The sequence below is a fragment of the Phragmites australis genome, chromosome 2, assembly GCF_958298935.1.
Source record: "Phragmites australis chromosome 2, lpPhrAust1.1, whole genome shotgun sequence".
Classification (NCBI taxonomy): domain Eukaryota; kingdom Viridiplantae; phylum Streptophyta; class Magnoliopsida; order Poales; family Poaceae; genus Phragmites; species Phragmites australis.
Window position 1 is genome coordinate 41,690,508 of NC_084922.1, and position 22,929 is coordinate 41,713,436.

General features: G+C 44.5%; 2 protein-coding genes across 2 annotated transcripts; both read left to right on the forward strand.

Moving 5' to 3' along the window:
• Positions 1-1,332: 1,332 nt before the first annotated feature.
• Positions 1,333-6,613, forward strand: LOC133910128 (nucleotide pyrophosphatase/phosphodiesterase-like). Its single transcript, XM_062352644.1, has 13 exons — positions 1,333-1,654; positions 1,759-1,846; positions 3,535-3,804; positions 3,890-3,998; positions 4,103-4,220; positions 4,391-4,523; positions 4,676-4,863; positions 4,975-5,161; positions 5,245-5,312; positions 5,475-5,568; positions 5,633-5,824; positions 6,014-6,094; positions 6,338-6,613. The coding sequence occupies exons 1-13, from the start codon at positions 1,350-1,352 to the stop codon at positions 6,407-6,409; spliced, it is 1,905 nt and encodes a 634-aa protein (XP_062208628.1). The 5' UTR covers positions 1,333-1,349; the 3' UTR covers positions 6,410-6,613.
• Positions 6,614-20,467: 13,854 nt separating this feature from the next.
• Positions 20,468-21,152, forward strand: LOC133910129 (uncharacterized). Its single transcript, XM_062352645.1, has 2 exons — positions 20,468-20,832; positions 20,943-21,152. The coding sequence occupies exons 1-2, from the start codon at positions 20,520-20,522 to the stop codon at positions 20,960-20,962; spliced, it is 333 nt and encodes a 110-aa protein (XP_062208629.1). The 5' UTR covers positions 20,468-20,519; the 3' UTR covers positions 20,963-21,152.
• Positions 21,153-22,929: the final 1,777 nt, after the last annotated feature.

The window sequence follows — 22,929 nt, forward strand, 5'->3', positions numbered from 1 at the left end:
GACCGGATTTTGAACATTCGTCACCCATCATCGACCGACCGACGGAAGCTGAAAACCCTAATAAATAAAATGAACAAAATAAGTGAAAGTTTATCCGAAGAATAAACTAGCATTTTGATCTTCCCTAATTAAACATATAAATTACAAGTTTATCATTTTTTTTCCCAATCCTACCCTTATGATACCCATGATACTCTTTAATGATACCCATGATACTGATGGACGATAGAGTATCATTGAGCTAATCTAAATCATCGGATGAAGAAAATGAACGGCATACACTCATTTAGGTGTACTGTAAAAGTCCTCTTACATTAATACACGGGCCTTTTCACACTAATTCTAGTTTCTTATTATGTTGAATCAGTATCAGTCTCGATTAATTTTATTGCACATAGCCTTAGATTCAGAACTGAAGTAAGTGTACATGAAGCCTCAGAAGGCTTCATACAGTTTCTTTAGTTCTGAATCTATGATCGAAACTTGCCTGTTTCTGCCAGTATCCCCCACAAGGTGCTCAGGATAGAATATGAACCTTCTGATACATTATCCACGAAACCGGAATGGGCTGGTTAAATGAACTAGCTGAGGTTGATATCCCATGCCATGCAACGACACAACTATGCCATACTTCTTTCTCTGCAATGCTGAAATCCTACAGTCCAAGATACACAGCAGAGGAGACCGTACGGTTGGACAACCGTATGTGAACAATGGAACTATCAAACACCTTTTCAAGGTACAACCAGACCCGCAGCAACGCCCGGGTGGTACTCGAGTTTACCGTGCAGTCCAATACAAAATAGAAGAACAAAAAGTCTGCACGTCATAATTTTTTTTGTAAAAATCTCAGAAAACATTTCATTGCCTCGGTTATCTTTTATATCGATAAAACCACGATAGATTGTCTCGAACTGGCTGGAATGCAGAAGCTATTGGTATTTGATGCTGAAGTGTTTTTTTTGGGAAATTGTCCACACGGGGATGAGGAGACATCGTTGTTGTATAGTGTTGGTGTGGCCCGAACCACCATGGCCGAAGAGAAATTTTCATTAGCCGTTTGACACATATGATTTATTAATCACTTATTTCTATTGAGATTCGTGTTAAAAAATAGATTAAAAAATTATAAAATAAGTAAGAGATTCTACTGATGAGATTATATCGAACTTTATGAATAACTTAGACAAGCTATGCAAATGGAGTTGCATTTCCCGCCCCTGGCCGTGCGCGCCTCCTCCCGCTGCTTATAAGATTAGCTCCAGGCACATTTTGAGCGCGGCCGCACACAGCCACACGCAGACGTGCAGTTCGGCTGGTGTACGTGGGCTCGCGTGCGGGCAGTTGCGATGGGTTTCTCCGGCTCCGGCGCCACGACGCTTGTGCTCCTCAGCCTCTGTGCCGCCGTCTCATGCTCGAAGCCTCTGCCGCCGCCGGAGATGCTGCACGAGAGCTTTGCGGGGAAGTCCGAGTTCAGGACGGTGAACCGGAAGAGGCTGGAATCGTGCCTGAACCGGAGCCCGTACCTGCAGATCAACGTCAGCACCGGCGGGGCGCCGCTCCCCGACGAGGTGTTCATCAAAGTGACCGTCGCCGGGGTCCTCAAGCCCGACGGCGGCGACTGGGTCGCCATGATCACGCCTTCGAATTCCAGGTACATTAAGAAACAAGAAGTTGGCAATGATTTGATCTGACTGATTCAATTCTCACAAGCGTGTTCGTTTTGACTGATCTATCGGTGAATTGGTGCATGCGCAGTGTCTCCGGATGCCCTCTGAGTGGTGTGAACTACGTCCAGACTGGTGATCTAGCGCATCTCCCGCTTCTGTGCCACTACCCTGTCAAGGTACGTATGTCTTGAATGCACGGCTCTTCTCTTAGTTCGTATGTTTCAACTACGTACCAACGGTACTAGTTGCCACAATTGCTATATGAACTTCTTTCAGTCATGTTCAAGTTTTTCCTTGGTTAAGAGGTTGCTGAGCTTACGAAAAGACAGTGCTCCATCAAGTATTCATAACGACGTAGTCCAGCACCCAATGCAACATGTCTCATTGTTTCTTTCAAGAATGGTCATTGATGCATGAAGCAAGTCTAAGCTAGCGTGCAAACATCAACCATCCGTATGGGCTAGCTTTACGTATGGGTACATCACATGCACGACGTGCGTTGCATGGTTCAAGCGGGCAAACCGTGGAGTTAGAGCCTTGAAAGTATCAGTATTTTTTATTTGAGTGGCTACGGAAGCACACAACCGATGCACACCCACTCACACCATAAGTATGCACATGGATGTGTGCATGTCTCTTACATACATTAGGGGTATATTATAGGGTTTTATAAGTTAGGGATATACTAGTCTGATTGACGCATCTACGCCGCACTTGTTTTTATTTTACTGTGTAGAGCACGACAAAAGAAGACTAAAAAATTAAGTTCACAAATTTTATACATTTCAATATTTATTTATGAAATTATTAATGGTAAACACATTTAATTAATTATAGAGAAAATAATATTACTTTTATACATGCACATAATTTTAACATGTAGGTGAAAATAATACTAACAAAAAAATTTGTTTCATATTTTTTTGAGTTTAGATATTTTTCTTTGCATTTTAGATTTTTTTTCAGCCGATTTATTAATGTAACTAATATTCATTTCAACATTTTTCTAAAATTTCCCCAAAAAGAAAATCCCATATATATATATATACATATATATACATATGTATGTGTGTATATATACGTGTACATCTATACATATATATACATAAACATACACGTGGCCCACTACTACAGTAGCTACAGTAGCCAGAGCCCTGAGAATTCACGGATCCTAGACACTTTAGTTATATATTGGTTGATTGGCGCGTCTACGCTACGCTCGTTTTTATTTTGTTGTGTAGAGCACGATAAAAGAAGAATAAAAAATTATATTCACAAATTTTATACATTTCAATTTACTTATGAAATTATTAATGGTAAACACATTCAATTAATTATAGAGAAAACAATAGTACTTTTATGCATGCACATAGTTTTAATATGTAGGTAGAAGTAATACTAACAAAAAAATTGTTTCATATTTTTTTAGTTTTAGATATTTTTCTTTGTATTTTAGATTTTTTTTCAGCCAATTTGTTAATGTAACTAATATTTATTTCGACATTTTTCTAAAATTTTCAGAAAAAAAAAACATATATATATACACACATATGTATACATGTATAGATATATGTATATATATATATGTGTGTATATATATGTATTTACGTGTACATGTATACATATATATATACATAAACATACACATGGCTCACTACTATAGTAGCTACAGTAGCCGGGCCATGAGAATTCACAGATCCTTTAGTATATAGTAGTTGATTGGAGGGTTTAGATCCTCATTGCACGGTGAAGCGTGGTACCATCAGTGTTGTATCCTCTTGTCGTGCCCAAAGTACACCCAGTTCTGGTTGCAGAAACCGAACTCAGCTTTAGCTATTTGACACGGGCTTACGTGGGTGTGCAGGCCCAGCACCTGACGAGCGACCCCGGCTACCTGGGCTGCAAGAACGCGGCGTGCCAGAGGCGCGACGCGTCGGGCGCCTGCAAGATCCGGACCTGCGCCGCTACGCTCACCTTCCACGTCGTCAACTTCCGCACCGACGTCGAGTTCGTCCTCTTCTCCGGCGGGTTCAGGGCGCCGTGCGTCCTCAAGCGGTCTGGCGCGCTCCGGTTCGCCACCCCCGCCAGGCCGCTCTACGGCCACCTCTCCAGCACCGGCTCCAACGCCACCTCGGTGAGGACAGCCGTTCCAGCATCCCACTCATTCATTCCGCCGCGCTCCTTGCAGCACCACTCTTATTTGAGCACGGTTGTCTCAGATGAGGATTACGTGGGTCAGCGGAGACGGGAGGCCGCAGCAGGTTCAGTACGGAGCCGGCAATTCTGCTGCTTCTCAAGTCGCAACGTTCACGCAGAAGGATATGTGCAGTGAGTGATCGATATATGATTATTGCAGGATGGGGACATTGTGAAAGGAAATATATGTGGCATGTTTGACTCTGGGATTCCTTGACAAAATTGTCTTGGTGCAGGTATCGCCGTGTTGCCGAGTCCTGCAAAGGATTTCGGGTGGCATGACCCCGGCTACATCCACTCGGCCGTCATGACTGGGCTCCAGCCCTCTCAGTCCTACTCTTACCGTTACGGAAGGTAAACTAGTTCTCTTGTGACTAAGATCCTTGCTAGCATCTGAGAAGCACTCTAGAAAGTGCTGTACATGCTATTAACATGTCAGTATGTCAGCCAGTTCAGCAGTAGTGTTCTGAAGGTGAAGACGCCTCATGAGTTCATTGGAAACTTTTGTGTTTGTGATTGTGCAGTGATTCTGTGGGTTGGAGTGACACACTCAAATTCAGAACACCACCATCTGCAGGTTCAGATGAGCTATCCTTTGTGATCTATGGTGACATGGGGAAGGCTCCCCTGGACCCATCAGTGGAACACTACATTCAGGTAGACCAAAATGTTGCCTCGGCGCGAAATTGCTTTAAGACCAGATCTTGCGCGTGCAGATTGTACATTTCCATATGAAATGCTCTGGTTGTATTAAATCCGAGAATTGTGAACCGATTGTAAATAGTAATGCTCACGGCACGCATTTACAGCCTGGATCGATTTCAGTGACCAAGGCAGTGGCTAAAGAGATCCAAACTGGAAATGTCGACTCCATCTTCCATATAGGAGACATCAGCTATGCCACGGGCTTTCTGGTCGAATGGGACTTCTTCCTTCACCTCATCACACCACTTGCTTCTCAGGTTTCATACATGACCGCTATTGGTAATCACGAAAGGTACCTGATGTTTTCAGAATCTTGCACCTTCAGTGCAATTTGAAACATCTGTGGACTTACGTTGTAAGGTTGTGCACCATTATTAACATGAACTGATGACGTCTTCCTCAGGGATTATGCAGACTCTGGATCTGTGTATGTGACCCCAGATTCAGGTGGTGAATGCGGAGTCGCATACGAGTCCTACTTCCCCATGCCCACTGTCAGTAAGGACAAGCCATGGTATGCAATTGAGCAAGGGAGCGCTCACTTTGTTGTGATGTCGACTGAGCATGAATGGTCAGAGAAGTCGGAGCAGGTAAATCAAATGCAACTTTTTTTCTGTTTCAGACTTGGAAATCTATGTATTGTTCCTCTGAAAATTTTATTGTTTGAGAGTAGCATAATTGGATGGAGAAAGATTTATCATCGGTCAATAGATCAAGAACACCATGGGTAATCTTCATTGGGTGAGTTACATTACATATTTGTACAAACAAATCACCCCCCCCCCCCCCAAAAAAAATAAAAGGTGCGACCTGAGCTTTTTCTTTTTGTACTTTGATACTCTGGATTTGAAATACGTCAGAGACAAGAAGTAAAAACGCCTGCTAATTCATTGACAATTTCAGGCATAGACCGATGTATTCATCCCATATCGGTATACCGCTCAATGTGGATCCAAAATTTGTAGCCTCTGTTGAGCCGCTCTTGCTCAAGTACCAGGTAAGAAATCACACTGCAGAATTCAAAAGTAGACTGCACTACATTGTTGTGAAAACAAATGTAGGTGGATTTGGTTTTCTTCGGCCATGTACACAACTACGAGAGGACTTGCGCGGTATACCAGAGCAAATGCAAAGTCATGCCAAGGAAGGATGCAAGTGGAATTGATACTTATGACAACAGCAACTATACTGCGCCAATTCATGCCCTTGTTGGAGCAGGAGGGTTCAGCTTGGACAACTTCCCTAAGATTGTGGTAAGAGTTATAATAACAGGTCTTTTGTATGTTCTCCAAAGCAAGTAGTGCATAATCTTGAAATAGTAGGGTGTTAAGAATTATTCAGTGAACGTTAGGATTTGAGAACACTTGGGAATTGATAATCCTGAATTGATGTCCAATAATACACATCTGTTAACGATGTTGTCTTGATTTCCAATTATTTAGTGGGCGAAGTGGAGCTTAGCAAGGGTTTCAGAGTTCGGGTATGCCAGGGTGCATGCCACAAGAACTGATATCCTGGTTCAGGTCAGTTTTGTGTTTCTTTTTTTTTTCTACCTTTTCTTTTCTCTCTTTTTTCATGTTTGAAATTGTACTTCAGATATTGGAAGTGGCTGAATAAAGAAAATTCCATTATCAACACAAGAGTTGTAACATAATTAACTTCCTGAAAATTTGGGGAAAACACCAATCTGGTGTTTCTAATTGGTTCGAGTTCGACATTTGCGTTAGAGCCTGAAGTCTGAACAACTGTTACTCTGTTTTCTTCAGTTTGTAAGCTCAAGTACGATGGAGGTTCGCGACCAATTTAGAATTGTGAAGCAAGCTCCGGCAAGGAAGTAACAGAGCCTGACAATTCAAAAGTAGCTGCAGCTCATGATAAAGATGATGAAATTGGAGCTACTTCTTTTTATTTTTGTTATGCTATAAATTAGTGCTGAATGACACATCAGTGCATAGTATATATTCCATATTTACAAGTGTATATGTATATATGGAGATTAGCGCAATGTTTCTTTCAGATGACCCCCAATGAAATTCAGCAAATCCTACACAGTTTCTGTTTATTAATAGTATAGTTGACTGATAGTGCAATGCGGTGTCCCCGATGCTCTTCGTCCCTCGATGCGCTCGTGTGTTTCTTGGTGCATTCGTCACATATAGGGGACACAATTCATGAATCTATCGTCGCCGTGTCACAGTTACCTAAGCTCTATATACAATCAATCAACGAAAGTAGTGCACTGAAGTTTGCTTTGGCATCACGTATGCTAAAGCAGCGGATAGAAAATGCATGATATTAGCTTGCCGACACTAAAGAATACCGTGTGCGACGTAGCTGGCTAGGGTTTCCGTTGTCGTTGCTGCCACCACCGGCCATCTCGTTCCTCCTCCCCCGTCCAATCTCCCCCTCCAACCATAGCATCTGAGCTCGATGCAGACGTCGTGGGGGCGGGGCCTCTCGGGCCTTATCGTCGGCTGCCGATCGCCAGGGGGCCATCATTGCCTCCTGGGCCATTGAAGCTGGAGATATGTAGCTTCAGGAGGGGTCTCCGGCCTGGACCCCGCTGTTGTTGTCCCAATTTCGGCCTCTAGCAACCTAGCGCACCGCCACAACTCCATCCGGTCTGTCGCCTCTGTCGCTGCCAGATCCAGCGGGGTGTGGTTCGGATCTGTCAGTTTGGAGCCCATCCTCATCGAGGAAGGTTGTCGCCGTTGCACAGAGCCACCTTGGCTCAAAGCCACCCTGCCGCCACTGCGTTTCGGCATGGTTTCGTCCATCCATCATCACCCCCTTCATCTCCTCCGTCGCCGACATCTGCGAGAGGTGGCCGGATTTTCGAGAGGAGGCCAAATCTATGAAGCAGCAGGAGCTCGTCCCCCTCGCAAGTGTCGCCATCACGTGGAGCTACAGGAGTTGGCTGCTAGTAGCTCCTACTCTATCTCCCCGAGCTGCCTGCCTTCTCTCCGTCAAGCTCGACATCCACGGTCGTGTCTTCTTCCTCGTCGAGCTGTACCTGTTCTGTAATAACCCAAATTTTCAAAACCAAAAAAATTAAAAAATTTTTTTAAGAAAATAAAAGAGTCTTGCAAAAACTAAATAAAAAACCCTAAGTGTGTATGTGAGCCTTTATGCATATACACATATATGTGAGTCTGTGTGCTATATGTATAAATACATATATACATTGAGGGCTATTTTTTCTTATAAAAGAATATATATATATATGTGTGTGTGTGTGTGTGTGTGTGTGTGTGTGTGTGTGTGTGTGTGTGTGTGTGTGTGTGTGTGTGTGTGTGTGTGTGTGTGTGTGTGTGTGTGTGTGTGTGTGTGTGTGTGTGTGTGTGTGTGTGTGTGTGTGTGTGTGTGTGTGTTGATTATTTATTTGATTTTTGATTGATTGATTGAGTTTGTGAAGCTAATACAGGAATATATATATATAGGTATATACGATACACACACATGTGTGTGCATATACATGAGAGAAAAAAATGAAAGAAAAGCTTTTAGTTTAAAGCAGGCCAAAACCCTCCAATATAGCCAACCCAACCGGTTCATCTCTTTTCATCTCCTCTCTTCTCTTTGATCCAACCTGAGCCGTCCCTTTTTTCTCCTTTCCCCGCCTACGCCGGAGTTAGCCCATCATTTCCCTCTCTCTCTCTGGGCCGCGCTCACTCGTGCCTCAGCCCAGTCGCCCCGCCAGCCGCTTCCACCTGCCAAACGCTCACCTGAGCCTTCCCAGCCCCTCTCCGAGCCGTTGCCATGCGGGCCTGTCGGTGTATCAGGAACCAGGGATCCCCGAATCCCGAGGCCAGTCCAGCCATCCGCCACATGGCGCCATCCCGCGAGGTCTCTCTTGTAGGATGAGAAAAGGTCAAGTCACGGAAGAAGGTGCTTGGGGCCACAGTCGGTGGCCCCCGAGTACCCCAGTTCTCCGATTATCCACGGAATCCAAGTACGGGGAAGAAAGTGCTCGGGGAGGTGTACGGTCACCCCCGAGCACTCTAGTCCCCCGACGATCACGAGAGCTAAGTTCCGGGAGAGAGTGCTCGGGGCTGCATGCGGTAGCCCCCGAGCACTCGGTTCCACGAGGATCCGTACAAAAGTACTCGGGAGAGAGTGCTCGGGGCTGCATGCGACAGCCCCCGAGCACTCGGTTCCCCGAGGGTCCAAACAAAAGTACTCGGGAGAGAGTGCTCGGGGCTGCATGCGACAGCCCCTGAGCACTCGGTTCCCCGAGGGTCCAAACAAGAGTGCTCGGGAGATAATGCTCGGGGAAGTGAACAGTACCCCCGAGCACTCGGCACCCCGAGGACAAGGGAAGGCATTCTCGGGAGAGAGTGCTCGGGGACGTGAACAGTACCCCCAAGCACTCGGTACCCCGACGACCCAGAAAGGCTCCCGAGGGGCCCACCGTTGAGGTGTCAACCAGTCAAAGGCCCGAGACCGCATTTAATGAGCGTGCGTGGCCTGTCGCCTCCAACTGCTCCCGCCGCACTCAGCGTCAGTTCCTGCCATGTTTTGGCATAGAGGCGTGAGGTTATTAATTGCACGAGTCCCGTCCCGTGCCATCCGGCTCGTCTCGGGATAACGTCGTAAGGAGCAAAGCGTTCCGTCTGCCGCGCTGTTGTGGCAGGGGAACAAGACAGGGCGGGCACGCCGGGTTGCTCTGCGGCTGCCCGGTGGGCCCTCTCCACGGCGCCTGTTGTCAGGGCATTTATGGTGACAGATGACTGGGCGTGCAACGCATTTTTCACCCCCGGTCGTTTCACCCAGAGGAAATGATGACGCCTTTTCCATTTATGGCGTCTCGGAACTCGAGCCCTCTCCTTCCGTTCGGGGCATGTCGCGGCCGGGTGTACTTAGAGCAGCCGGCGGCACAGGAGGGAGAAGAGAAAAAAAAGAGTAAGGGACGAAGGGAAAACAGAGACCAAGCGAAGAACACAACACGAGAGACATACTATGAGGGAGGCTGAGCTCAGTTCCAGCCGAGGAACAAGGTGCCTCAAGTTCTTAGATGGATCAATATTCTTGTAACCAGCAACATCCTTGAGGGACTTCCTCAGGACAGTTATAGCATCCATACAGGAGTAGGGTATTACGCCCCTGTGCGGCCCGAACCTGTCTAAATTCCGGTGCATTTACTTCTTCTTGCACTAGGCAACACCACCACCGCCGGCCGTTGTATTCATTCCCATTTATTTCCCCGACGAACTTGTTTAGGATCATCCCCCCGGCCGAATCTCTAAAAAGGGGTCTCTCGGGATCCCTGCGACTGGAGTTAATCCTCCGACAGGGCCCGTAGGTCGTCCCTGACCTCCAGTCGTTCCCCATCAGCTCGAGCTAGAAACTGTTATGAAGGCCAAGCCAAATCCGGAGGGATCATGCAAGACTGCAACCGAGTTCTTGGCCAACCCCTCTATGAATCCCAGCCTTATCTCCAAGGGATTTGGGTTTGAACGAGGAAACCACGTCGAACACGGGCAACCATCGCCATAGTTTCAAACCGAGTTCGAACTCTATCTCTATCCCCTCCCCGCCTATTTATAGCCTCCCCTACGCCCTACTAGGAGCATTCCGAGCCTTTTCCCTAGCTTTTCATCGAGAAATCGATGCCATAGCGCCCAAGCTCAATGTCAAGCCACCATTGGTCCTCCTCGGTCAAGCTTGCCGACCTGCTGTTCTTGTGCCACATCACCCTCACCGAAGCATCGTAGAGCACCGTCAAGACCCCATAAAGCTTCCTTTGCCCTCGCCTTCGCTTTCCGTCCCCTGGAGCACCAATTCCGCCGAGTTTCGAGAGCCTTCACCGCCTTCTCTCGCCGCTAGCTTGTCTCCCGCCTCTTTGACCTGGCTGTGGTCCGAGGTGAGATGCTCATATGCTCCTGATGCTATGTCGCCGCTCTTCGTCGCTTCCGGTGCACCATAACCGAGATTCGATGATCTTCAGCGAGCCTCCACCGCGCCCGAGCTTCCTCCTCCATGGGTCGCCCTCTCTCCAGCCACTTAACCATCCTAGCTGTCCGGTCCAGATTAAAAGCCACGATTATATCACACCATACCCCTTCAGCAACCAATCCTAAACCGCCACGTGTCCAACTTAAACACAGTCAGCAATTAAGCCACGTCATAAGGCCACCTCATCACCCACATCAGTAGACCCGCTGACATGCCAAGCCCAGTCAGTGTGATTTTTCTTTTGACTTGTTTTATTAATGAGATGACGTTATAATAATTAATTATTGCGCAATAAATAGATTTTTCCAAAGTAAAACTAATTCCAATAATAATAATAAATAGGAAAATTAATTTATGAAAATGTTTAATAATGTTTAATAGGTTATTTAATTCTATTTAATAATTTTATAATTTAAATAAATGTTTGTAATTCTGTTTAATGTTTTTCCTATGGTTTAAATAATGTTTTATAGAATAAAAATAATACAAAAAATTAGGATAAAATCTGAAATAGTTTTAGTAATGTTTAGTAATGTTTTATAATTTTATTTAATTATGTTTAATGTCTAATAATTAGAGTAAATGCTAATAAATTCTAGAGAAATCCTAGAAAATCATAGATGACTTTGTAAAATACTAGAAAATTCCTAACAACATAATTTCATATGTAGTTAATCTTTTTAGTCCTGTTTTGATCTTTAGAAAATTATAACTTGTTAACCGTAGCTCCGTTTTGACCGTTCTTTCGCGAGATTGTCCAGAAAAATGTGATCTTGTATCTGATGATGTTTGTTGTGTGATATTTGGTTCTTTTTAGATCTTGGTATTCATGTGTTGCCTTTTTGCTTATTTTCACGAGTAGCCGATTTGAGATTCATGTAGTCAACGCAGAAATTAATGACCTCCTCGGTTCCCCAGCCCTCGGTCATACAGCCTTCCGGTCGATTTCGGTTACGAACATATTTCTTAAAAAACTCCCATGAACCTCTTGAAATGGTACATCTAATGCAGAAACACGAGGCCAAGAATCCGTATCTCTTTCATAATGTGAACACTGAGCTACACCATGATATCAAAAAATGATGAAGGGAACAACACCTCAAGCTGGGATAAAGTATAGACCATGTCTTCTTGTAGCTTATCTAGCTTGGTCGGATCGATGGCCTTCTGTGATATCGAGTTGAAGAATGAACATAGCTTATGATTGGGTTTCAAACCTTAGACGACAGAATACCTCCAGTTGCAATTAGAAGCATCTGTGTCATCATCACATGACAATCATGAGTCTTCATGCCAGTTAATTTCAAGTCATTCATATTTACTAGTCTCTTAATGTTGGCGGAGTAACCAGATGAAACTTGGATTTCATGCAAGCACTTGCACATTGCAATTTTCTCCGTCTTGCTCAGATTGTAGCTAGCGGGGCAAAGATATTTGTCACCTTTTTCCAGCTCTTCGGGATGTAGATCACGTCTGAGTTTCAAACATTTCAGGTCCTTCCGTGCTTGGAGTATATCCTTTGTTTTTTCCAGGTATGTCTAGTAACGTACCAATCAAGCTATCACACATGTTCTTCTCAATATGTATGACATCGATTGCGTGTCAAACCAACAAATCTGACTAATATGCTAAGTCATAAAGACAGATTTCTTTTTAAACATAGGAGCTCTAAGATTAGATTTCGGAACCGGTGTACTCCCGCGTCCCTTTCTAAGGATAACCTTAAATCCCTTTATCATCTCATATACCTATCTCCCAATGCAACGATCAGGAGGTGATCGAGTCTCAACTTTTCCATCAAAAGCTCTGATGTTGCTGCAGTACCGGTGACCTTGCGAAGAAATTTACAATGACCTAGGTACACCATTTTTTGGCTATCTTTAGCCATAAGCTCTCTGTTTTATCCAAACAATGCACGCATGCATAGTAGCCTTTGACAGTCTGGCCCGATAGGTTGCCAAGGGCTAACCAATCTTAGATTGTTATGAATAACATTACGCGTAGAGTGAAGTTCTCTCATTTGTATGCATCCCATATTTGCACACCATCGTTCCACGGTATTGCAAGATCTTTCATTAATGGTTTCAGTAGACATCGATATCGTTGCCAGGTTGCCTCGACCCTGGTATCAGCACCGGCATCATAATATACTTCCGCTTCATACATAACTAAGGAGGAAAGTTGCATATACATAGAGTCACATGCCAAGTGCTATGACTACTGCTCATGTTGCCGAATGGGTTCATCCCATCCGTACTCGACCCAAATTTTATATTCCTCACATCTTCTGCAAAGGGCTTCTTATATTTCCTATATATGTTTCTCCATTGCGTAGAATCAGTGGGGTGTCTCAGCATTCCATCATCATTGTGCTCATCGGTGTGCCATCGCATCAGTTCGTCATGCCTTTTGTTCGCGAAGAAATGCTCCAAACAGGGGACTATAAGAAAATACCACATCACCTTCACGGGACACTTTTTCTTCTTTTTCACCATCGATATCATCACCGTCACGTTTGTACCGTGTTGCACCACAGATGAGACACACTTGCAAGTCTGCATACTCTCCGTGATACAACATGCAATTATTTGGACATACATGTGTTTTCTGTACTTCCAACCTCAATGGGCACATAACCTACTTAGCTTGGTACGTATTTTTTGGTAGCACATTTTTCTTTAGAAGTAATTTCTTCAAGAAAAGTAACAACTCTGTGAAGCTTGTATCAGATCACCTGTTGCTTGCCTTCAATTACAGTAGTGAAAGCACGATACATAACTTTGTGTGCTCCTTTTCGTAGCATGGGAACAACAGTGTTTTAAAGTCCTCTACCATATGCTGGAACTTTTGAAACTCTCTTTCATAGGTGAAGTTCCCCTCCTTATCACGCAACATCTGCTCCAGATCATCGACGTTGGCATTGGCCAACATCTCCTCTAGATCATCATCGGCCAACGTATCTCCGGCAGGTGGCATATCGATGTATTCGTCGACTGGCATATCGGTGCACATGTCTTCTTCATCTCTTCCAATGTATTGCACTTCCTGTACGATCTCGGCTTCACCGTGCTCGGTCCAACTAGTATAGCTAGGCATAAAGTCATCAAGTGAGAATGTATCTACTGGGTGGTGAAGAACTGCTTCTTGTTCTCGCAATCGATGCATGGACAACACATGTATTGAGACTGTGTATTTGACTTATGCGCCGCAGCTACTACCAGGAACCCTCCACGTCGTTCTTGTACTCTACGCTCACACGGCTCACAACGTACATCCATCTTCTGTCCATCTACCATTATATCATTATTGTAAATCCAAATTCAAAATATCTACAAGATTTTGCGATCACCAACAAATAAATTACCTCGTCATCTCCTACCAGCAATTGGTCCAGGTTAGAGGAGCCGCCTTTTATATGCTTTCACGTCCGCTTCCGATGAGTATTTATTTATTATTCAACCCTTATCTAGGACTCATTAAGGAAAAATAAAAAATAAATACGCTCATACCTAAAATTTCTATATCGGAGGTTGCTAATAAAATAAAATATAAAAAATATAATTGGATCTTGCTACATATATAAATATCATTGCTAATTTTTCTAATTCATTAAAAATCAAAAATAAATATGCTCATACCTAAAGTTTCTATATTGTAGACTTACAAATTTATTCCTATGATTCATTAGGATCAACTTTGAAGATTTACCTATGTCTATATAGGGATAAGATCAACTTTAGTTTTTTAGGTAATATTTTGAGTTAAAATGCTAAATATAGGATTAAACTTGAATATTTCAACTTACTTGACCTCAAGAGTCTCCTGCTAGAAGCTTGCTTGCTGTTGGAAAAAATCAAGAGTTTACTTGCCCTAAAAAATAAAGAAAAAGTAAATGAGCAAATAGAGAGGAAAGAAGAGATTTTGTTTGGATAGCTAGAGAGAGCTTATCTATAACTCTTTCTTGACTAAAATTGAGTTTGAGTGATGGGGGAATCAATGCGGGAGAAGGGATGAAGTGGTTGTTGCCATATGAGTGAGGGAGAGAGTTCTGAAATGACTCTATTAGCTTGAGGTAGAAGAATGTGGGGAAGAGTAGGATATCACTACCAGCTCATATATTCCACTGATAATGATGTAGAGATATTACTGCCGGTCAGTAGATTAAGCCGATAGTGATGAGGATGAGTGCATCACTGCCGGCTCAATCCATCAACCGACAGTAATGACCTTATCACTAATTTATAAGTCACGATAATTAATTCTTCTGATACAACTAATAAACTAATAATGATAAACCAGCATATAAACTCAGTTTTATAATAACGATGGTGCCTACTTAATCGCAACCATCCCATTCGACAAACCACACACCAGGCTGGCATTAGCAAGCCACTGTTGCAATCTGACACTTGCGGCGGCAGCTAGCCCGTACGTAGAGGCGAGCAGTATGGCAACGCTGTTCGTCGCGTGCCTGATTCTCCTTAGCTTCGCTGTGGCCGTGGCGGCGAGGCCGGTGAGGACGACCGACGCGCCACCGACGGGCAACTGCGACCAGGAGCGCTGATAGTCAATTGCCAGTACTACGTGAAGTTCCCGACCAATCCCAAGGTCGCACCGTCGGAGGCCTGCTGCGCCGTGATCCAGAGGGCGAACATACCGATATAGTGGAAGTAGCTAGCGTACATCGGGATTAGCAAGTCAGCCACGCTAGCTTTTGCGGGAGCACACCTAGGGATGTCGATGAGGAATTCTCATCAATTTCCTATCGGGTTCCCATTCTCATACCCGTACGAAAGAAAATTTTCCGTTCATGTTCCCGTTCCCGTCTCCGTCCCCGTCCCGCTCGTGGGGATTATTTTCTCCCTATCCCTGTCCCCGTGTGGGGAATAGAGACCTGACGGGGAACCTGTCCCCACCCACCTAGGCCGAGGCAGCTCACTGAGCCAAGACCACCCACTGAGCCGACCCGTACCATACCATGGCGCCAGGCCGTGCCTGGCTAGGCTGCGCGCTAGCGCTCGCCTGGACCGTGCATCTGGCTCCCGTCAGGGCCTATCGCGCATGCCTGGGCCACCACCGCTGGGCCGAAAAGGGTCCCCGCGGGAAAACAGGGACGGGGAATGCTTCCCCATACTCATCCCCGCTAGACCCAACTGGGATATAATTTGTACTATTTATATCCTCGCGGGTGACGAAATCTCCTCATCCCCATCCTCTAATAGGTGAATTCTCCGTGGGGAATCGGGGATCGGGTCCCATTGACATCCCTAAGCATACCACGCTGGGTAGTGTTTGTTTCATAGCAGAATAGATAAGTTGGATTGGATTTATTTTGTTTTTAGCTATTTGGATAGAGAGTGATAGAATAAAATGGTTCGAAATCAGAAAATATTCTTTAAAATTCAAAACAGAGTGTTTAAAAAAATAGTAGGACGTAGTCATCCTACTTCAAACTTGACATTAACTGTAGACTCAAGATCCTAAATAAACTCATTCCATCATTTCACTTAATAAATAAATATTTATACATAAATAAAATCATTATATCATCAAATATATAAATAAAATCATCTTACCTCATCTTACTCTCTAACTAAATACTCTTATAACTTTTTTTTTTTGGGTTGGCGCACCTCCTGATCTATTACGTGGAAGTAGCTAGCGTGCTATTGAGACATGGATCCTTTGACTTCATGGACCTTGGGATTAGCAAGCCAACCACGCTAGCTTTTGTGGGAGCACGTTACCTTAGACGCCTATTAGCAAGAGAATAGGCTTTCTTTTTTCGGTTGAGGCACCTCCTAATCGTGAGCCGTGGATCCGAGGCGAATGGAAAGAATGTGATGCTACAATTCTTTTTGAAACAGTAAATTTGCTACATCACATCATCCACAGTTACATTGCTACAGTACCAACTGCAAAATATTATCCACGCTCTCACGGAATATTTTTCCCTCTAACCTTCCGACTCACTTAAGTAAAGTCAGAGGATCTAACTCCGTGCCATTTGTATTTAAATGATAAGTTTTAAGTTCTTGTTCTGTATTATGTAAGTGAAATCTGGAAGACATTGCGTGCTCATATATAATCTATTGGCATTTTAAAACACAAAAATGCAACTGACAGAAATGTAAACTATGGTACGCGTGACTTATGGTTGTTGTTATTGTTTTTGCAGGCTATCACGTTCCTGGTTCGCTCCCTTGATGCTCGCATGTCCATCATGAAGAACACGAATGCTATTTCCTACCTTTAAGATTTTTTTAAGTAGAACTTCAACTCTAAGGTATATAAAAGATTTAGAGTTTATATGATAAAATAAAATAATTTAAATATCTATTTTTAATTCAAAATGAGAACAAGATGGCTAAACTAAAAACTCTCAACCTCAATCTGCTACGACTCTAACTCGAAGAATTTTTAAAGCTAAAGATATCTTGCTCCTCTATGTTTATCTGTCTGCGAAGAAATATAGTTTATATGTTAGACTATCTCCTGAATAAATGTATATACATTACGTGTATATAAGACCGTATTCATGAGTGGTCCGAGAATATACTTTGTTGTGTATTTGAAATGGGAAATAGAGCCTTATTGCTCATGTGATTTATAACGCCTCTTTTCCTGGCTTATGTAATGTGGCTCAAGGAACGAATCTGTTGCGTTGACCTGTAGTATAACTAGTATGCTTATTTTCTTTGGTTTTTGAACAAAATATTTAGGAAAAATCATCGTAAAATCGTCTTTGCTAAAAATACCATCGCAAAGTCCATGTATTGGAAACTACCATCGCAAACATGAATATTATTGAAAAATACCATCGCCATCCACATTTCCATCCAGCTCCAAAGTTAGAGGAAAAAAAATGTCTTTCTTGCCCCTGTCCCTGCTCTCTCCGTCCCTCCTCGCTTTCTTCTCAACCGAGCGGAGCCACCAGCGTCGCGGTCCGGCGACCAGACTGTGGCCAACTCTACGCACAAGCGGGCGAGCACGTCTGGATGGAGACCCCACAAAGGTCCTGTTTTCGCCATTCGTATTACCAACAGAAGCGATCGAGCCGCACCCTAATCTTCTTCCTCATTGCCGGCATGCATTCTCGGGCCCACCGCATCTCGATCCATCGCCCCGGTGAGTCGATACCTTTCTTCTTGCACCATGAACACCTCCTCTACCTTCCTCATCCTTTCCCTTCTCCTATTTGAGCAGGCTGCGACCCATCTTTTCTGGCGACTGTCGGTGGATGAACACTGCAAGCGGGGATCCTGAGGGACCCCCTTTGAGATTCGGCCGGGGGGCTGGTCCTGGAACTACCTCGTACGTGGGGTTAATGCGTGTGGGACTTAGGTGGGATGGATCGTCGTCGGCTAGTAGTAATGAATGCACCAAGAATTTAGACAGGTTCAAGCCGCACAGAGGCGTAATACTCTATTCATGTGTGTTCTGTATGTTATTAATGCTCTTCGGATGTCTCTATGTCTTTCTCGATCTCTAGCTCTCTCGTTTTCCTCTGTGTTCCCCAGGTCCCTTTTCTATGAAGTGCTCCCCCTTTTATCTACCGAGGGGAGGCCCTCCAGAGAGTGCCCAAAACAAAGACATAAGTTCCCGTAAACAATAAATGGAAAGCAATCATCATGGGTCTACAGTTAATGTTACAGAGGGTTAAAAATACATCCCTCAGACGGTCCCATCGGTCTTCACGTCCCAGCTTTAGCAGGTGCAGGGGCGCCCACCGGCCAGCCTCTGAGTACTCGCTCATACCCGTCTGGTCAGAGTAGGTCTGACACGGTCTGATGCAACAGAGCGATAAGCGATAAGCCTCAATCCCATCGAAGATATCTTCAAGCCGTCTTTCTTTATGGGCCCCGCGAGGGGACATGCGATGGGACCTACCGCATTAATTGTGCCCACGCCTTCCTGCCAGGTGGTGGCAGGGACTGGCGTATTCAGTATGGCAGGCGTGGGGGAGAGTGGTTGGATGTGACCATCTACGCTCACCATTAAATGCAGCATCGGGCCTCCCACCGACCAACACCTCATCATGGAGTCCCTGCGGGGTCCACCGGCATGGGGCTTGCCGGGTGCTCGGGGCTCTCTGGGTGCTCGGGGACCAACTGTCCTTGGCCCCGAGCGCCCAGTCCCGGACCTTGCTTCCCTCGGGTCCTCGGGGCACTCTGGGTACTCGGTGATCAACTGTTCTTGACCCCAAGCGTCCAGTCCCGGACCTTGCTTCCCTCGGGTCCTCGGGGTACTCCGGGTACTCAGGGATCAACTGTTCTTAGCCCCGAGCGTCCAGTCCCGGACCTTGCTTCCCTCGGGTCCTCGGGGCACTCTGGGTACTCGGAGACCAACTGTTCTTGGCCCCGAGCACCCCCTCCCGGACCTGGCTTCCCTCAGGTCCTCGGGACTCTCTGGGTACCCAGGGACCAACTGTTCTTGTCCCCGAGCACTTACTTTCAGACCCTACTTCCCTCAGACCCTCGGGGAGGTGGTCCCCGAGGGAAGGTGCCATGTGGCATTGCGCTATCCTGGCCTCGGGACTCGGGAATACCTGGATCCCATATCATCGACAACGTCGGTGCCTTGTGTCGTTGTCACCCCTCTCCAATGCCCCGTTGATCCGAGGCATCTCCAACCAATGCACCTTGCATGCACCATCCTCAGGACCCCAGGGAGCTTTCCTAAGCTCTGGTTGCTGCCCTGAGTCACTGAGGTGAGTCAACATCATTGCCCTACTTTCCCCGCCACCATCGATTGTCGCACCGTGGCTAATTCCCCGCGCTTGAAGGCGACCTTGGCAGTCGCTTTGTTGGAGGAGCACCAAGGAAGGCTCCCCACGTAAATCCCCTCCGTCGTCAGGAGCTCATCGTCGCCAGACCACCACCTTCGCTCACCTCTTACGCCGACCGCCCAGGTAGCTTCCTATCGACCCAATGGTGCTCGTGTGTGCACCCGTTTAGCTTGGTGAGGGGAGACCTGCTGTAATGGTGAGATGAGAGCGGAGAGAATGAGGTAGAATCAGCAAGGAGAGGTGCTGCAATAGTGAGATGAGCTGGGCTCCATCCTGGGTGTACGGCGGGCGCGTGGCGGGTGGAGGAGGTTGTAAAGCATGCATGGGGGCACGGGTGGCCGAGGAGTTTGCCCGTGTGATGGCCACAGCGCGGTTCGTGCGCGCCGAGCACGCGGAGGCACGAAGCTCACTCCCTGCTACTATGTGCTCCACATCTGAAGAAGAGAGGTGAAAGAAAGGGCACTTTGGTCATTTTGCGTGCACTTAACATCTGTTTAATGGGAGAAGTGATGGCAGTAGCATTTTGCAACACCGGCTAGGCTTTGAGATGGTATTTTCCAACACGCAATCTTTGCGATGGTATTCTCCAGCAAAAGCGATTTTGCGTTGGTATTTACATAATTTTCACAAATATTTATTTATAAAACATCTATACTAGTAATAGATATCTCCAATAAATAATAGCTAAATCTATGCTCTAAAGTTATCACAACCTTTCATAATTAATAGATTTGATGATATTATGTTCAAGTTACATGCATATCCTACATACTTGCTGGGGATATATATGAAAGGGCCATTAATAAGGCTGTCATATTTTTCCAGACAGTAGCATTAGTTTTGACACTTGTCTATTCAAAAGCACTAATTTTAACACATGTCCTCAAAATAGCAGCATTTTTGCCACTTGTCTATATAGTAGTATCAATTATGACACTTATCAATACAGTTGTACTAATTTTGTCACTTGTCAGACATGCAGCATTAATATTGACACTTGTCCATATAGCTTGTCCCCACATTGATCAAAGCCATCGATTTTACATCGAGTGGACAACATCCACATGCTGCAAAATAGGAGTGAACCTTCCTTGGCCATGTCTATATAAACACAAGCACCATTCGCAGAACACTCACATCAAAACCACCTAGTTCTTGTGTTAACACCCAACAAAGATCCACTACTAGCAGTAGCAGATATAGCCATGGCAAAACTCCTGTGCTTGTTCTCAGTTCTCGCTTTAGTAGTAGCCATGGCCACTGTGGGCACCCAGGGCGAGGAAGGCTGCGACAACGACCTCAGGAACCTTGTTAGCGAATGCAAGCAATATATGATGTTCCCTGCGAACCCAAAGATACCTCCTTCAGATGGTTGCTGTGGTGCGATCCAGAAGGCAAACGTCCCATGCTTATGCTCTAAGGTCACCAAGGAGATTGAGAAGGTGGTTTGCATGGAAAAAATTGTGTATGTTGCCGATTATTGCAAGAAGCCACTGCAGCCTGGCTCCAACTGCGGAAGTAAGTGTTTTACACGAATATTTACATAGATATTTTGCACCTATGTACTGTATATATCAATGATACAAACTATACATGATATTTATTTTTGTCTTCGATATTTTTCACAGGCTACACAGTTCCGAATTAACAAACTGGTGGCTCTCATTCTATCAATTACAAATGGGGAAGTGCTGGATTTAGTTTTTAGGTCGCAACTGCCTTGAGTCACTCTACCTTTTAAGATATGTATACAATATGTGAGGTTGTATTGAGATTGTGCCAATGATGAGGGTGAGAGATCCACTGATGTATCAAAAATATTGGGAATTAATAAAGACTTCTCCTCGAAAAAAGAAAAAGGCTTCCCGAATTATCTACATGCGCTCACTTCTTTCTTCTCCACTGGTTTGTGATCTTGATTCCTCCCAATAAGAAGGGGAAAAAAAAAGCAACAAACCAGAAAATATAAGTATATATCTTCTCTTAAAAGGGCAAATATTTTGTATAGTTTTGCTTATTCCAATATATGATGACCAACATTTGTGCTTTTGTAAAGTGAACATAATCTCCCAATATATCTTAACTTGTAGTTGAATTTGAACGTTTGCCCACAGCCAAATCACTAAGGCTGTGTTTGGTTAGCTGAACCAACCTGTACCTATATGGGATCATGCGGGATGGAAGCCGGTACGAGTGTTTGGATAAATGAATCGAATCAGCTCGTGCAGGATGGAGCAGTCTCGGGCAAGACGTCGAGCACCTGTGGAACCTTGCGGTGCCCACATCGGTGACCCTCGTTCACTCGAACGCCTTCCTCCTGCTGTGCTGCTGGTGTCTGTGGAAACACAGGCACGACGTTGTCTTCCGCTCGGTGCCCCCTTGCCATCGAGGCAGGGTGCCGTGAAGATGCGTGGCTATGGGCGGCCAGGCTGCCGCGAAAAGATCGCATGGTGAGCTCCCGATGGGAGTATCTGTTGTCGCCCCTGTATAATACCTCTGTACCAAACTACCAACGATGGCCCAACCATCAGCTATGTACTCCGAACTAAGTTCGTGATCCAATGAAATTGGTGGGGGATTCTCTCTCCCTCCACCCGTTAAACTAAAAAATCCTAGGTTTTAATTAATGAGCTAATTAAGACTATGCCCAAAGAATATTATAGAATTTGTTAACCCGCCAAAGGACATCTCAAGATTTTATTGATACATTTACAACATTTAATAAATATACATGTGCTGTATGTATACAGTAACTATAACCCATATCCTCACCTTGTCGGTATTCGTGACAAGAGCATATCAAAAATATATGTTCCCAATAAATTAACGATCCTAACCAAATTCGTGCTCAGAGATATTTCTATCTTTTGTATTAATATATAGAGTAAATTTCATAAATCTATAACTAATTGTACTTTTATAACAGATAACTACAATTTCTAATATATATTTCATAAAACTATAACTATTTGTATCCTTGATAAAATAAAATTACAACTTTTTGTCTGGTTCTACCCATCAGCTACATATTTTGCTGAAAGTTGTAGTTTTGTGAAATTATGCTGAAAATGTGTGGTTAACGGATGAGATCAGACTAAAAAGCTGTAGTTTTATGTTATTAAGAGTATAAATAGTTATAGTTTTGTGAAATAGAGCTTAGAAGTTGTAGTTCTTTGTTATAAAGGTATAAATAATTGTAGTTTTGTGAAATTTAATTTAGTATATATTAGGAGTATGGTTGGTTACCCCTACGAGAGCAACTTGATCTGACAGATGCTAATATTAGGAAGAAGTCCGTTTGGTTGTCCATATGTATTGTTTCAGCCTGGCTCGACGAATACAAATATATGCTCGTAGCTTAGCTCAAGAAGTCTGCACTCGCTCATGCAGGCGAACCCACGTGTCAGTATCACTAAATCACCTTCATACAAATAATTAATCATAATCTCAACTCACGGCTCTACTTATATGACATCAGATTCAATTAACCAAATATAACATCAATTTAACATATCCAAACAGATATAACCAACTAAACACTTTTCTTTCTAATAAGCGAACAACCATTCACACTTAGTTGCATAACTTAAGCACACTAGACATTGATTTCTCATA

Excerpts from the sequence above, each read along its gene's own strand:
- LOC133910128 (XM_062352644.1), top strand. The coding sequence starts at position 1,350 with ATGGGTTTCTCCGGCTCCGGCGCCACGACGCTTGTGCTCCTCAGCCTC. Across the intron at positions 1,847-3,534 it reads TGTGCCACTACCCTGTCAAG|GCCCAGCACCTGACGAGCGA; the intron begins GTACGTATGTCT and ends GTGGGTGTGCAG. Across the intron at positions 4,864-4,974 it reads GCTATTGGTAATCACGAAAG|GGATTATGCAGACTCTGGAT; the intron begins GTACCTGATGTT and ends CGTCTTCCTCAG.
- LOC133910129 (XM_062352645.1), top strand. The coding sequence starts at position 20,520 with ATGGCAAAACTCCTGTGCTTGTTCTCAGTTCTCGCTTTAGTAGTAGCC. Across the intron at positions 20,833-20,942 it reads GCCTGGCTCCAACTGCGGAA|GCTACACAGTTCCGAATTAA; the intron begins GTAAGTGTTTTA and ends TATTTTTCACAG.